We start from the raw sequence: 16,518 nt of genomic DNA, 5'->3' as shown, positions 1-16,518 counted from the left end.
TGTGGAAGCTGTTTGGGGGGGTTCCCTGCTTGTGTTGCTCAAAAATGGCTGAATCACATTTGCTTAAAAAAAGCGTGGGAGGCTTAAACTAAACGTGGAAAATTTCAACCTAAAATAATTTGTTTCATATAATTATTAGTAATGGAAAAAGTGAGGGGAAGGGAATTGGAATAGAAACTGGAATTCAACATTGGGATCAGTTTGGCCCTGATATATGCTGATGCTTACAATAACAACAACTATAAACAAACAAAAACATATCTAAACATTCCTCCCCCCCCCCCCCCCCGTAAAATATTTGGCATCTACTGTAATCAGGATGGTGTAGTATGCTGTATAGGTTTTCTTGGCACAGTTTTGGGATGATATGTATAATATTGCCAAACTCAAACATTCAAAATTCATGAGTCAGGCTTGCAGAAATAATAAAATTAGCTTAAAAGTCATGAGATTTAAAAAAAATTAAAAGGCTCTTGAGCCTTTCATGTTTTCAAGCTTTCTTCTGTAATTGTCAGGGCTAGAAAACTGATTTTTTTTTTTTTAATGAAAGCTGAGATTCTCATGTAATCATGACTCCAGGAACTAGGGATTTATGAAATGAACCAAAAGGGGGTCATGACAAAATGTCAAAAGAGGGCAACACTGCATGCATAGCTCACTTATGGATTCCCCACTTACGAGTATTGGAGTCATCCCAAACTCATGCCACTGATATCTTGTGTGTTACACCACATTGCACCATCATGTATTCTCGTATGTGTAACCTAATAAAATATTCATATACAAACACGTACAGGGAAAATAGCTTTATTTTTAAAACAGGTTAAGATTACTATGTTTGGGGGGAAAAAAGGGGGGGGGATTTATTTGCCTAAATTGTCATTAAAGAAATAACTAAAATTGTAAAATAATAAGAATAATAAAAACACAACGAAAAGGGTCAGCTTTATTTGAGGAGCTTAGTCATTTTCTGTTACAGAGAATAACAAAATTACCTACCGTCCCATGATCTTGGCTCATTTTCCTTCTCTGCCAGGTGGTTGCTGGAATTTGACAAGTGATTGATTTGGTTTCAAAGGCTGCCTGAATTGCACAAAGTGTTTTTCATATTAGAAAAGACATGGCCATTTTTTCACAAGTTTCAAGATTTATTACCTTGCGCAAAAGTGCTGCAAATTAGTTTGTTCACTATTTATTTTCTCAGGATTGCAGTAATTGGTGTCATTAACTGAAGGACAAGTTTTACAGAGGGTTGGAGGGGGTAGCCTTTTAAATACTTACTCTTTTTATTTATTTATTTTTAAACAATGGTACAGGACTGGAAATTAGATGGGTAGACTGCTACTTCCCGTTTACACACCCTTCCTTTGAGATGGAGATCAACTTCCAAGGAGAATGGATGGAGGTGCTGGGCTGTGGGGTCATGGAGCAACAACTAGTTAACTCAGGTACTGAAACTTCTCTGCTTCATTGACATCTCTATTAGCAAACATTTCCAGCACAATCAGTTTCACACTCTCCAACTCCCTTTTCCCTCAGTGTACTGCGCGCACACACATCTCTGTTAGCAGAAGCAGAAAGACTGCAGACAGAATGTATGCTGCATGCTGTGAGGGTACCAAGCTAGCCAACTAGCTGGAGCCCAAAAACTGAAACCGTGTCTTTTTTTTTTAGGGAATTTGGGGGGAGGGAGGACCCTTAATTTTAAAAGATAAACTAATTAATTGACAGACAAATTCTCCTGTCTTTCAAATCAAGCCTAATTTATTCAAATAGTTATGATTAAAAAATGCTGTTAGCAAAATAGCACACACATAGGAGAACACTGTGGCATCTTAGCTACCACTATGTGTTAATTGGGTAAATAATCTCCTTTTATATGTTGTTTATTTGTAGTGATGATCATGTACTGTTTCAAGAGCAACAGCAATTAATCTAATTGAAATTACAGAGATATGGTTGGTTGCCTGACATGAGTTATCCTTTAAAGATTACAAAAAAGGAAAGAAAAAGATAATGGGATTACTTTTCAAGTATTTTCAAATTCACTATTTCATGACCTTGATTTTTGGAGGGGATGGGAACCTGCAGCTCCCCCGGAATAAACAGCAGTTGTCGTTTACTACATATCAATGGCCCTTTGGAATACTACTCATGTATTTTGTGCAAATGGGGAAGGCTGCTGCCTCCAGGTGTTCCTGTTATGGTATATTTAGTGTGTTTTGTTGCTGTAGGTTTTCTTAAGCTATTTCTGGCCTGGTCTGCACCTAAAACTTAGGTCAACCTAGCTGCATCGCTCAGGGATATGAAAAATTTACAACCCTGAGAGACGTAGTTAAGCCAACCTACGCCCCAGTGTAGACAGCGCTACCCCCTTTCAGAAAGGTGGATTACCTACAGTGATGGAAGAACACCTTCTGTTGCTGCAGTAACTGTCTATGCTACAGCAGTGCAAGCTGCAGTGCTGCAGCTGGGCCACGGTTGTGTTTCTGATGTAGACATACATCTGTCTTTAGTAGACTCTAAATTCCTCTTTTTAAATATTCTTTGAAGTAGGGATTTAACCTGGGTTTCTCACATCCCAGGTGAGTGCCCTGACCACTAGTATGGAGTCAGTCTGTCTCTGGCCCAGTGAACATTTAATTATTTATACAAAGTGGGACAGCTCCAATAGGAGACACTGAGAGGGCATCATCCCAGAATAGTTAATACCTAGGTGCTTAGGGCACCCATCTTGGATGTGGGAGACCCAGGTTCAAGTATTTTTGAAATCTTGAGTTTTTACGGGATGGGAAAACAGTTTCCCATCAGGTCGGTTGATGATGATGATGTACAGACCAAAAGAGTCCTGTTAATTTCAGCTCCATTCAGAGCAAAATGCATTGCGGGTGAGGAACAAAAAGGAAGGAATCAATGTTTGTCAAACAGAAAGAGACAAAGTTGTTGAGAAAAGAAGACGTATTTTGAGATTGCTCAGAGGATATTACAAATTGGAAAAAACAAGTAGGAACTGTGAAAAATTTTAAAGCTTGAAAGTGTATTAACTTCTCTGGTGAGATGTGCTGGGAGGCTAGAAGCTTGTTTTTAATTTGAGGAGTCTTTTTATTTACTTGCAATTCAAGATGCAGTAGGCTTTCAATCCCCTACTTCCCCCAGCTTGTTCAGAATTCACTTTGCAAATAGAAGTGCCTAGGCTTAGCACTAGTATGAAACACATACCAGCCACTGAAACACTATAAAGCTCCTCTTACTGTCTTTTGTTGTTTAGTTAAAGATTAAATGTACAGGACTTTACAGTAAACTTAATACAGACAAAACCAAAATGTCCAAAATGTTGTTTGTTTGTTTGTTTATTTATTTATTTATTATGAAATGTGGCTTGTAATTACTGCATATGACTTGACGTAGCCTACACACGCAAAAGTTGCTACTGTCCCATTCACACAGATTTCAGAATATCCCCAAAGTGCCAACTTAACATTTATTTTTGATGGTGCCTTGTCTATTATTATGACTCCAACTCATAGATTCTCAGAATTTGTTATGGTGACAAGCCTCCTGCAAGACAAAGTTAAAAATCCTTAGTATTGCCCTGACACTATGACCAGAAGGGAAGTACTTCTCATGGCTATTAGAAATCAAAATTGTGTCTCCTAGTTCCTTCATCTTGATTGCTGGGAGGACTGGAACTTCCTTTCCAAAGTCTCCACCCCATAGTGCACAGAGGGCTGCTTTTATGGTTCCATCTCTTCCCTCTACATAAAGGCTTGGCAGGACTCAATTTAAATTGATAGATGATGTTAAACATTGATTTCAGCTGACACACTGAAATTGATGAAATGCATATCCATCCGTATAAGTTTGTGCGAATGCAGCCTCCCACTTGGGCCTGTAGAAATTGGGTATCACTGGCCCTGCAGCAGCAGCACAGTACACCCTCTGCAGCCCTGCACATAGAAGAGAGAGAGCGGGTCTGTGACAATGGAGCTGCAGAGGGCTCTCTGCACAGCTGCAGGGCCAGTGACACTGGATTCCTGCAGGTGGAGAGTGTGGGGAAGGCTATGGTCCTGGCAGGGCAGAGTAGAGACCCCTGGCCAGGGCTGCAAGGTGGAGGATGAGCCCTCAGCTGTAGGGGACAGAGCCATTCATCAGCAGAGTGGCTGCCTCCACAGTCGGGGGCTTGTCCTTCTCCTCCTTGCAGTCCCGGCCAGGGAGGTCTCTGCTCTGCCCCGCTAGGACTGTAGCCTGCCTTGCACCTGCAGCAATCCAGTGTCACTGGCTCCGCTGTCATAGTCCCGCACTCACTCACTAGCCACAAGTGCAGGGGCTGTCCCCAGGCAGGGACTGTTCAGCAGTGGGGTGGCCTTCCCCATGGGAGAGAGCTGAGCTTTCTCCTTTCAGCCCTGGCCAAAGGCCTGTGCTCTGGTGGCCTGAACCGCAGCCTCCCCTGCATCCTGTGTCCGGATATCTTGGGCCTCTCAGTAGCACAGGGATCCCGCTGCTGCTCCATTATCAGTGCCCTAATACTACCCCCATCCCTACTTCCCCCTTAATTTCCTGCAACTGTAAAAATAAAAATGATTAAAAATTGGAAAAAAAATTATGGGGGAAAAAAAATGGAATTTTACCAAGCCTATCTATAGGGTATCATGCTTCTCCAGCACCTTTGAACAGTGCTTTGTTTATCACCCCGCCCATATGCAAGGGGAGAGGGGAGAGATCTTCATCTTTTCCTGGGAAGTGAACACCATAGTTTTCATATGGTTTTTGTCATTGTGTGCCTCAAAACTTCATCGAGAGTACTTGCCTATAAATGAAGCTACATTATTTTCACAGTTATCACAGATTGCATGGAAAACATGAAATTGACTGCTCTATGAAAAACATGAATTTAAAATTTCCCACCAGTTGCTCACTTATTGTGAAAAATGCTAACTCAGAATCTCCATGGAAGATATTCTAGAACTCAGCACAGTAGAATTGAATGGAATTTAAAAACCAAAAAAAAACCATTATTCATTTTTGGCTGGCTAGGCCACAGCTGGGGAATATTTCAGTTAGTTTGCTTTGTGTGCCAATTCAGAGGCTAAGTGCCGAAAGATCCTTTTCATGTTATGCTGCGCTGCTAACTGATAAGCACCAGAGCAGAAACAAGGGAGTTTGCATTCATACAGGATGCTGCAGCAGAATGAACTTAGGATGAACAAAACCTTTCCTACAGTAAAAATTTTAGAATGTGTGTTTAAGCTGCTTTTATTAATGCGTTTTTTTGAACAATTTATATCCAAGTTTTCCTTAGATACACTGAAAATTGTGAAGTAAAGCTCCAAAATAGTAAACAATGAATAGAAACTATTTATTTATTTATTCCTAACAAAACACTTCTAGCCCCTTACAAAGCATTTTTGGTTGATGTGAGCCATTATTTATGAAATTTTATGTTGCCCAGTGAAATTTGCCTTTTTCTTCCATAAAAAATGGCACTTTTCCATGGGAAAAAATACAGCCTTACCTACAATTACTTCCCCCACTTCGTATTATTGCTTAAATGTGAAGTATTTGTTTGTGAGGCCACCAAAAGCTATCACTCAGAACTAAGTTGCATGTGCGCAAGGCTCTGTTATGGATATATTTTAAAGAGGCACTGAGAATGCCACACATTGGATGATTTTTATGCAGTCTTTTATTTATTTTTTATGTATTTGGGCAGAAATATAGATGAGCTTTATAGGCTGATTAAAAGACAAGTTCCCTACCCAAAGTTGTTAGGCATTAGAAGTGAAGTAGTAATACTTCATCTTGAATGGTCCCTTAGAATATGTGCTAACTACTTATACTAAAGCTAACCTATCTGTTTAGCTATGACACTCTTAGTACCTTTCCCAAAAGGGAAGAAGAGCTCTGTGTAGCTCAAAAGTTTGTCTCTCTCACCAACAGAAGTTGATCCAATAAAATATATTCCCTCACCCATCTTGTCTCTCTAAGGGCAGGTCTTCACTACCCGCCGGATCGGCGGGCAGTGATCGATCTATTGGGGGGTCAATTCATTGCTTCTAGTGTAGACGCGATAAAATCGATCCCCGATCACGCTCCCCGTCGACTCCAGAACTCCAGCTCGCGAGAGGTGGAAGCGGAGTCGATGGGGGAGTGGCAGCGGTCGACTCGCCGCCGTCCTCACGGCCAGGTAGATCGCGTAGCTAAAGTTGCATATCTTAAGTTGACCTCCCCGCTAGTGTAGACCTGGGCTAATATACTGGGACCAAAACAGTTACAACAACACTGCATGGGTCTTGCAATGACAGTTCTCCTGCTTGTAATATCTTAATACAGTTTCTTGGCAGATAACTTGAGGATGTATCAAATTCAAATGATCTTGCCAAATTATTTAAGATTTTCAGTTCTGAACATTTAGTCTTGAGTGAAGAATTCCATTGTAGCTGTAATGCCCTATGGAATCTGGGATAAACTATTGTTTTCCCAAATACTCTCTTCTACTGAAGATGCTTCTGATACTCACTCATCTTTACAGAGCATCACGGAAATGTAGAGCTGGAAGTGACCCCAGGAGGTCATCAAGTCCAACCTCCTCCGCTGAGGCAGGACAAAGTAAACTTGGACCGTCTGACAGAAACCTCTCTTTGATTTCAGTCACCTTTAAATATAGAATATGTACTTAAAAACAGTCAAATTTGTGCAAGAGCAAAAGCTTTATTAGCTTCATTCACTGCCCACTTTCCTGGTCTTCTGGGTTTTATTTATTTATTTATTTTTGTCTTTTTATATCAAAGAAAAGATTCCACAGTCTTTGTCTCTCTTTCCTGACAGCATAACTCTCAACCTGCTAGGTCTCCATTGACCTTCAAAATGTGTTACAAAGAACCCAAATGACAGAGACAACAAAAATAGTACATTAAATTTGAAATTTCTGAAATAAAATAAGATTCATTGCTTTATCTTGTATAGGGTTGTTTTAGTGTCATACCTCACTTTCAAGGTTCAACTGTTTCTGATATTAAGAAAAACTATGCCAGATTTCTTCACCCAGGATTCTAAAGCTGACCTCAGCCTTATCCTAAAGCCTCATCCTTGACGGGATATGGGGGTTGTTCATTCTTCATACCCATTCAGACCTTGGTCTGTGTGTTGAGGTCAGTCAGGGTGCCTATTGTGATGGTGTTTGATTCCAAAATAAAAACCGTGAAGTGTAAAAGGGAGAGGAGAGATTGCAGTGTTATTGATTGTTTAAAAGAAAATTGTAATGCATATATTAGGAGGACTACTCTTTATAACCCCACTGAGGATATGGTGCCAAACTTTGCCTCCAGGTCTTTGGCCTGCCTATGTAACTAGTTTTGAAGTGATAAATAATGCTGAGGACAGGGCAGTCATACAGTGCTATCTGGGTTGCTTGGTAAACTGGGCCCATTTGAACAAAATGTGCTTAATACAGCCAAATGCAAAATTATGCCTCTAGGAACAAGAAATGCAGGTCATACCTATAAAATGGGGGACTGTATCCTGGAAAAAAGTGACTCTGAAAAGAATTTACAGGTTATAGTAAACCAGCAACTCAATGTGAGCTCCCTACGTGAAGATGTGGCAAAATGGTCTAATGTGGTCCAGACTTGTATAAACAGGGGAGTAGTGAGTAGGAGTAGGGAGGTGTTTGCATTTCTGTGTATGGCATTGGTGAGACCATTTCTGGAATACTGCATACAGTTCTGGTATCCACAACTTAACAAGGATGTTGAAAAAGTGGAGAGGGTGCAGAAAAGAACCACAAAAATGATTGGAAGGCTAGAGTAAATCCCTTATAGTGAGAGATGTATAGAGTTCCATCTGTTTAGTTTATGAAAAAGAAGATTGAGGGGTGATTTGATTACAGTCCATAAGTACCTTCATGGGGAGAGAATACTGGGTACTAAAGGACTTTTTAATCTTGTGGAAAAAGGTATAACCAGTGGTTGGAAGCTGAACCAAACAAATTCAAATTAGAAATAAGGCACGAATTTCTAACAATGAGAGTGATTAATCATTGGACAAACAACCAAGGGAAGTGGTGGATTCTCTATCTCTGGATGTCTTCAGATCAAGACTCGATACCTTTCTGGAAGATATCTTGTCGTCAAATTGAGTGAAATTTATAGGTCTGTGTAATACAGAAGGATATCCAGCAGGTCAAACTTGATGATTTTATGGTCCCTTCTGGCTTAAATACTATCAATATATCTAATCTATCTAAAACCCAAAAAACTCCACCTGTTTCCATGATGTAGAGATTTATTTCAACTGTTTAGAAAATTCTTATTATTCCAGAGGCACAGAGTAAGGAATGTAGTTACATGTTCCCCTAAGGCTGAAGTTAGTGATGCAGAACTTCAGAAATTAACTGTAGTGCAAACAGAAAGAGCTAGATAGAAGGAAATTCAGTATCATAATTAGTATAAAATCTTCTTCTAGATTTTTTTTAAATTTCATGTTGTGTGGGGTGTTTTTCCTAATAGTAAAACTGTGTATTTAAATATTATTTATATTAAAATTCATGTATAAAAGTCATATTAATATAAAGGTATGGTTATTATAATTAACACTCAACAATTAGAAAATAAGTATTGAAGCTTTTAAGCACAACGTAAGCTCTGTGGGGTCTTTTGGTTTTGTGTTTGTACAGCCCCCAGTACAATGGGATTCTGATCCATGATGAGGTCTCCTAGGCTCTACTGCAATACAAATAACAATGAATAATAGTAGTAATAACTAGTAGGATGTATATTTTTGTAATTAAGACTTTTTGAAAAACAGTAGTTCCAGCTCTAGATGTAAACACTATCTGATATCTCACACTGAGTGCTTGTGAACCATGAGTAAGGCTGCAAGTCTGTCATGGAAATCAAGGATTTGGTAACTTTCTGGGACCTCTGTGACTTCCAGTGCTGCCCAAGCAGCGGCTGGTGCTGCTGTCCCCAGGAGCAGCCCCGGAGCAACCCCAGAGCAGCAGTCTTGGTGCAGCAGCAGTTCCGGGGACCACCCTGGGGACCATCGGAGCAGCTTTCCCTCTGGACCTCGGAGCAGTGGGCAGCTGGGGCCAGTCAGCCCCCGCCACCAGAGTAGGGGCCAGCCGTTGGTCCCCAAGACCCACCAAAGCAGCGGACGTGAATTTTTTTTTATTACCTGTGACCTGTCCATGATTTTTACTAAAAATCCCCATGAGTAAATCTTAGCCTAAATCATAAGTGCTGCTGTACTGAAGCTGCTTGTGGGGAGAGTTGGCAAGGCTTGTTGCTGCAAATGTATCTCCTGCATGTATCTCCAGTTCAGAAAGTAGCATTGGCATAGCCGTCAGAGATGGCCATTTGCCTGTTTTTTGAGGTTGAGGATGAATGCCGTGGATATGAGGGGGACTTGGCAGAGAAAATGTCAGTTGGCTAAAATGGAAGGGAAGGGGATTGCTCCGACTTCAGTGACGGCATGAGGCCTTTGACAAGGATATGGAGAAACTGTGCACCGTTTGCATTCGTTTGTATTCTAGGTTCAAACATTGCTGTGCAGTGCTGAGGTTCAAAGGAATGTGTATAACATCTTGCAGTTACAGTGAAAGCACTTTTGCTGGCAATTTATTGTTTTCAGTCCTTATATATTCAGTCCTAAGATTGTTGTGAGCGAAGACTAATGAGCATGATAAAGGGTCTTCCTCATAGACAGAGAAACCCAAAGAAAAGAGTTTGCAGTAACTAAACTAATTTCACTGAAGCAAACTCTTCCTCTGAGAGGTTTTAAGGCAGAAGCATATTTGCCACAAAGTATTGTTTGAGGTGGAAGTTAGATGCTAATCCTCAAAATGTCTGTTTTCCCTGTTTTAAAACACTGACAGCTTAGGTCCAGCATTGAATTCCCGTACTTCAAGTGTTATTGAGCCCAGTGCTGCCATCTTCTGCACAATACAAATTTTACCATGTGTAATCTCAGCTGTAGCGCTCTACACATCCGATCATTTTACTTATTTATGTTTGACACATGCTTTCTAAAGGAAAACGGCAGCTCCAGATTCTTAACCTTTCAGTTGTTTTAGGCTCTGGTTTTGACACCTCCAAACTCAGTATCATAAGCAGTGAATTAGTAGCTAATGGAAAAACCTTGTTAATTCTGCCTTGTAGGGACAGTTTTACTTGTTTAATTTATTATTATACTCTGAGTTAAATCTTAGAGATGTAGGATTTTGATTTATATATCAAGCAGTGGAAGGGCAGGGAGTTTGGGGGAATGGGAAATTTAATGTCTCATCCAGCTCTTTATTTTGGGTCTTGCCTGATAAATTGCTTTAAAATGTTTCAACAGATGGTGCATATGGCCTATCCAATATGCAAACTCAATGTGTTCTACCTTTCCTAACATCCTTTGGAGCACTAACACTGCAGGAATCTTTAAATATTTAAATGTGTGTATGTATGTATAATATAATAGAGAGGAGTACACATACACACATCCTTACAAAACCTTTAAGTCAGCGGTGCCCAAACTTTTTACCTTGCCCCCCACCCTTAGCCGACTGCCGCACCTCCCCCCTCCTGGAGCTGGAGCCAGGAGTGGGGCCACGGGGTTGGGGAGACACGGACAGGGGTAAGGAGGCTGAGGCTGGGGGCGGGACCAGGGGCGGAGCTGGGTGGGGCTCCCGTCCCGCCCCCAGCCGCACCCCCTTGAATGTTCCTCTGCAGTCCCCTCGGGAGGTGCGCCCCATAGTTTGGGGACCTCTGCTTTAAGGTGAAGTTAAGGTTACAATTGCATATCAATTATTTGAGCACGTAGACACATAAAACGCCTCCAGTGTTATGATGAATTAAGGTTGTACTTCTCAAACAAGGCATCCAGAGTAATGTAACTTTCCCTCTTGAGTCTCAGTTGCCCCCATCACAAATATTTTAGTGGAAAACAAAATCTCTTTTTATCCAGTGTCTCTCTACCTAAGTTACTTCAATGGCCCGCACAATGATATCTGAGCGCTTGGCAATCTTTAATGTGTTTATCTTTACAACACGCTCTCTGGACGTCAGAAGGGTGCTAATCTTTTACATTAAGCAGACCAAGCTGTTTTGTAAGTTGACACAATTGTTTGCAGTGGCCAACAGGATGAAAGGTTGTCCAGTGTCTGCTCAGAGAATTTGGTCTTGGATCACTACCTGTAACCGCTACAGCTACAATCAGGCAAAGGTGCCTCCTCCAGCGATTGTGACCACCCATTTAACTAGGGCGCAGGCCTCTTCAGTAGCTTTCCTAGCTCAAATGCTGATCCAGGATATCTGTAGGGCTGCCACCTAGACATCCGTCCACACGTTTATGTCTCATTACGCGCTTACCCAGCAGACCCAAGACGATTCTGGCTTTGGTAGAGCAGTGTTGCAAGCTGCATGACTGTGAATTCGGAGCCCACCTCCAGGGATACTGCTTGTGAGTCACCTAGAATGGAATCGACATGAGCAAGCACTCAAAGAAAAAAAACAGTTACCTACCTTTTGTGATTGTTTTTCATTGAGACATGTTGCGCATGTCCATTCCATTACCCGCCCTCCTGCCCTGCTGTCTGAGTTCTGGTAAGAAGGAACTGAGAGATCATAGGGTCGGCGGCACCTAATATACCGACGCGTTAGCATGGCACTCGAGAGAGCCACAGCCGGCCCTACGGATACTGTTTAGGCAAAAATCTCCGACAACTGTGTACGTGCACGTGCACACAATTAGAATGGAATGGACATGAGCAACACATCTCGAAGACAACAGTTATGAAAGGTAGGTAACCATTTTTTCTTCTACTTCTGAGAATAAATACCATCCTAATTCAGAAACTGGGCTCTTCATGCATCAGCCTCATCTCCTTACTATTAGTGGCTGGGACTGTCACTGATATTGTAATTCAGAGTTTCCTCTTTTTAAAAAAATGTTAAGATGAATTTACTGAATTTTGTTTCAAAACATTGATCGATGCAAGATAGAATTGGGGACTGCAATACTAGAAAAGTTATTGGAATGTATTGAAATAAGGCTCCAGTCAGGAATTCTTTGTTGATTGTAACAGTTGAAAAGTATTTAGCTGATGAATTATTCCAAAAGAACAAATAGATTTAGGGGAATCCTTTCCCTGTCTCATATTAGTTCAGACTTTGTTAGCACACACTTTTCACTAGAGACAGTCAAAGATAAACTCTGACTGAAATTTCTTTTACCTCAACTAAATGAATTCTTTTCACGATACTACTGTAAGACTGATGGCACTAACTAGAATTTCCCAGTTATGCTAAGGCACATTATCCAAGCTCCATTTTTTTAGACTCAAGGCCAGGATAACAATTCCTCACTTTCATGAGCACTAATTGGGAGAGTTCCAAAGATTTTATTCTGTACATATTTGCACTTGCTATCCATGTTAACAAAAAGAGCTTTGGAGGGGAGATAAAATCTCATGTTTCAAGGCAAAAGCACATTCCTACTAGATTAGGATGAAACATTAATTGGGGGGGGGGGGCATATTATCTCATCTCTGCCTACAGTGAGGTTTCCTGCACCTGTCAGCGGTAGGATACTGGATTAGATGGAACATGGAGCTGAGCCATTATGGCAATTCATGTGTTCCTATGTACTGTTTATGTGTATAAAAATACATATGCTGTGTCTGATCCAAAATGACACATTAAGAGTACAGTTTACCCATCTAAAGATGTGTTAGCTATAAAAACAGCTATATAAAATATGAGTGGAGTTAATCTAGGGCTGGGCTCCTGCCAGTTGATTATTCAGAATTCTGCTTCTCAACATTTCACCAGAACTAGGCAAAATCAGCATCTCACTTCTGTTTTGAAGTCATAGTGATTTCTGGTAGCATCATGCTTTGAATTAAAAATAGGTAGATGTGGGTGCAGCTGGTAGTTAGAAATGGAAAAATGCAGGTTATGTATTCTTAGAAAACTTAAGTGTAGAAAAGAGTAAAAGCATTATTTGGTGTTGGGGCAAAGCTTTGAGGACTGGGCAAGATTTTTTTTTAAATCACAGTATCAGTAGAAAATTGATATAATACAGATTAAAAAATTGACACTAGCGGTTTGGCAGGCATATAATGAGGGTTAAAGACTAATGCAATTAGAAAAAAGTTAGATCCCTTTTCCGACTCCTTTGTTTGTACATTGTCTTATTAGACTGTAAGCTCATTGGAGCAATGACCTGTTTTGCTGTCAAGCTACTACCACACTTTTGGCTGTTACATAAATAATAATATTAAGAAGCGTGATGTGTGGTCACCAAACTAAATTTTGATCTTTTCATGTGCTATAGTTTCAGAAGGTGTGAACTTACAGATATGCTAGTATAGTGGCCTCTTTAAGCACTGGAGCGTATGTTTGTTGCACCTGTTATTTGTCCTTAAGGTAAATGTATTAGAGAAACAGTGTCTCTGGATACCTCAAAAGACAGAGAGCCATGGTTGTGTGTGTGATTTTGTTTAGACATCTTCCGTTAAGGATTAACCCCGTTTTACAGACGGTGAAACTGAGGAACAGAGCAGTGACATGGCTTCCCCAGTCACCCAGCAGGACAATGGCAGACCACAAATAGAAACCCAGTCTCTTGAGTCCCAGTCCATTGCTCTGTCCGCTGGGTCACACTGCCTTCCCTCCTGTCGGCCTGACTCTCAGTAGTCATATAACACTCATATCGATGGAATAGCTGTTACACTGGCACTTTCTGTTTGGAATTCAACATTCACTCCCACTTGCAATGGGCATTTCTTCTCATCTAGATTTCTATCATATTGTTGCTTTCTAATTACTTCAAGGGGTAAATTTTCTTTGGCTCAAGAAGCTTGTTAGACGTTGGTGTTAAGGTTTTAGTCCTTCTACTCAAAAGTGTCTGAGTTAGTTGAAAAACAAAGCATTGTGATGCACTATTCAATGTTAAGTGTATATTCCTTGAAACCATGAGGGTGTTAAAAAAACAAATTCTTTGCCTTTGTACAGACTTTTCTGCTAACTCAGTAGTTGCTGCCTGTCATGGGCTTAGTTTTGTGTACTGCGTGAACTGATATATCAAAGAGGATTGCCAAAATGAGCCATTATCTGTTATTAATTCATTTGGAATTGCATGGTGAGCAAACTCCTTTTTACAGTGTTACACTACAATTAATATGAATAATACGAATAATAGCAGCAGCTAAACTAGGTTTGAGAAAAATGTTATCAGTCCTCATGCTTCAGGACAGTCACTTACTGCCTGAGATGATGATGAAGAAACTTCACGTATAGCCATGTTATCGCACAATTATGGTTTATGGAGTTTACAACTTCCTCTGGTAGTGGTCTCTGTAGCTAACAAAATATCAGAGTAGATGGACCATTGATCAGATCCACTATGGCAATTCATATGTTCTTTAAAATGATCTTCACCTCAATACTCATGGGGCTGATTATTTCCCATACTCCAGTGACTGCCTTCTAAATGTTTGATCTTGTATTTCTTTTATTCTAGCTGCCCAATGATCTGCAGTTTCATAGTGTATCTGCAATCTTTTTTCATGTCCTAGCAATTAGTATGGTAGTTCTACACATGCAGTATTTACTGGAAAGTTATAGTTATTTCCTGCATTGAATGGTAATTAGAACTTGGGAAAGGCTGGCTTGCTTGATTGTAGGAATTGCTTTTGGTTGGTTGTGTTTTGTTTCCATGCAGTAGTTGCACAATTAACATTTATAACTCCATTGAACTGTTAACGTAGATCTGCATTAAAACTGTAGAACAGGATTTCCTTAAAAAAACAAACCAAACCCACAACTGGCTACTCAGGTGGTGTCGGAGAGAAGGCTTTGGATTCTTTGACCATGGGATGGTGTTCCAAGAAGGAGGAGTGCTAGGCAGAGACGGGCTCCACCTAACAAAGAGAGGGAAGAGCATCTTCGCCAGCAGGCTGGCTAACCTAGTGAGGAGGGCTTTAAACTAGGTTCACCGGGGGAAGGAGACCAAAGCCCTGAGGTAAGTGGGGAAATGGGATCCTGGGAGGAAGCACAAGCAGGAGAGCACAAGCAGGAGAGCACAAGAGGGGAGGACTCCTGTCTCATACTGAGAAAGAGGGACGATCGATGAGTTATCTTAAGTACCTATACACAAATGCAAGAAGCCTGGGAAACAAGCAGGGAGAACTGGAAGTCCTGGCACAGTCAGGGAACTATGATGCGATTGGAATAACAGAGACTTGGTGGGATAACTCACATGACTGGAGTACTATCATGGATGGATATAAACTGTTCAGGAAGGACAGGCAGGGCAGAAAAGTTGGGGGAGTTGCGTCCAAAGAGAGGAGAATGAGTGCTCAGAGCTCCGGTATGAAACTGCAGAAAAACCTGAGAGTCTCTGGATAAAGTTGAGAAGTGTGAGCAACAAGGGTGATGTCGTGGTCGGAGTCTGCTATAGACCACCAGACCAGGGGGATGAGGTGGACGAGGCTTTCTTCTGGCAACTAGCAGAAGTTGCTAGATCGCAGGCCCTGGTTCTCATGGGAGACTTTAATCACCCTGATATCTACTGGGAGAGCAATACAGCGGTGCACAGACAATCCAGGAAGTTTTTGGAAAGTGTAGGGGACCATTTCCTGGTGCAAGTGCTGGAGGAACCAACTAGGGGCAGAGCTTTTCTTGACCTGCTGCTCACAAACAGGGAAGAATTAGTAGGGGAAGCAAAAGAGGATGGGAACCTGGGAGGCAGTGACCATGAGATGGTCGAGTTCAGGATCCTGACACAAGGAAGAAAGGAGAGCAGCAGAATACGAACCCTGGACTTCAGAAAAGCAGACTTTGACTCCCTCAGGGAACAGATGGGCAGGATCCCCTGGGAGAATAACATGAAGGGCAAAGGGGTCCAGGAGAGCTGGCTGTATTTTAAAGAATCCTTATTGCGGTTGCAGGAACAAACCATCCCGATGTGTAGAAAGAATAGTAAATATGGCAGGCGACCAGCTTGGCTAAACAGTGAAATTCTTGCTGATCTTAAACGCAAAAAAGAAGCTTACAAGAAGTGGAAGATTGGACAAATGACCAGGGAGGAGTATAAAAATATTGCTCAGGCATGCAGGAGTGAAATCAGGAAGGCCAAATCACACTTGGAGTTGCAGCTAGCAAGAGATGTTAAGAGTAACAAGAAGGGTTTCTTCAGGTATGTTAGCAACAAGAAGAAAGTCAAGGAAAGTGTGGGCCCCTTACTGAATGAGGGAGGCAACCTAGTGACCGAGGATGTGGAAAAAGCTAATGTACTCAATGCTTTTTTTGCCTCTGTCTTCACGAACAAGGTCAGCTCTCAGACTGCTGCACTGGACAGCACAATACGGGGAGAAGGTGACCAGCCCTCTGTGGAGAAAGAAGTGGTTCGGGACTATTTAGAAAAACTAGACGTGCACAAGTCCATGGAGTCAGATCCGCTGCATCTGAGGGTGCTAAAGGAGTTGGTGGATGAGATTGCAGAGCCATTAGCCATTATTTTTGAAAACTCCTG

At 41.3% G+C, this 16,518-nt stretch overlaps 1 protein-coding gene across 6 annotated transcripts in view; it reads left to right on the top strand.

Moving 5' to 3' along the window:
* The window catches only part of FARS2 (phenylalanyl-tRNA synthetase 2, mitochondrial), a 398,911-nt gene that overhangs the window by 139,766 nt on the left and 242,627 nt on the right, over positions 1–16,518 (top strand). For 5 of the 6 annotated variants that reach the window (XM_054018529.1, XM_054018530.1, XM_054018527.1 and 2 more), the window contains one exon: positions 1,317–1,448. The exons of the other annotated variant lie outside the window; for it this stretch is intronic. In XM_054018529.1, the coding sequence (XP_053874504.1) occupies positions 1,317–1,448 (132 nt within the window). The remainder of the gene's footprint in view (positions 1–1,316; positions 1,449–16,518) is intronic. 6 annotated transcript variants of the gene reach the window in all.

This window comes from Malaclemys terrapin, chromosome 2, assembly GCF_027887155.1.
Source record: "Malaclemys terrapin pileata isolate rMalTer1 chromosome 2, rMalTer1.hap1, whole genome shotgun sequence".
In the NCBI taxonomy this organism is placed as follows: Eukaryota; Metazoa; Chordata; order Testudines; family Emydidae; genus Malaclemys; species Malaclemys terrapin.
The sequence above is the reverse complement of the archived record's forward strand: the minus strand, read 5'-3'. Positions and strand labels throughout refer to the sequence as shown.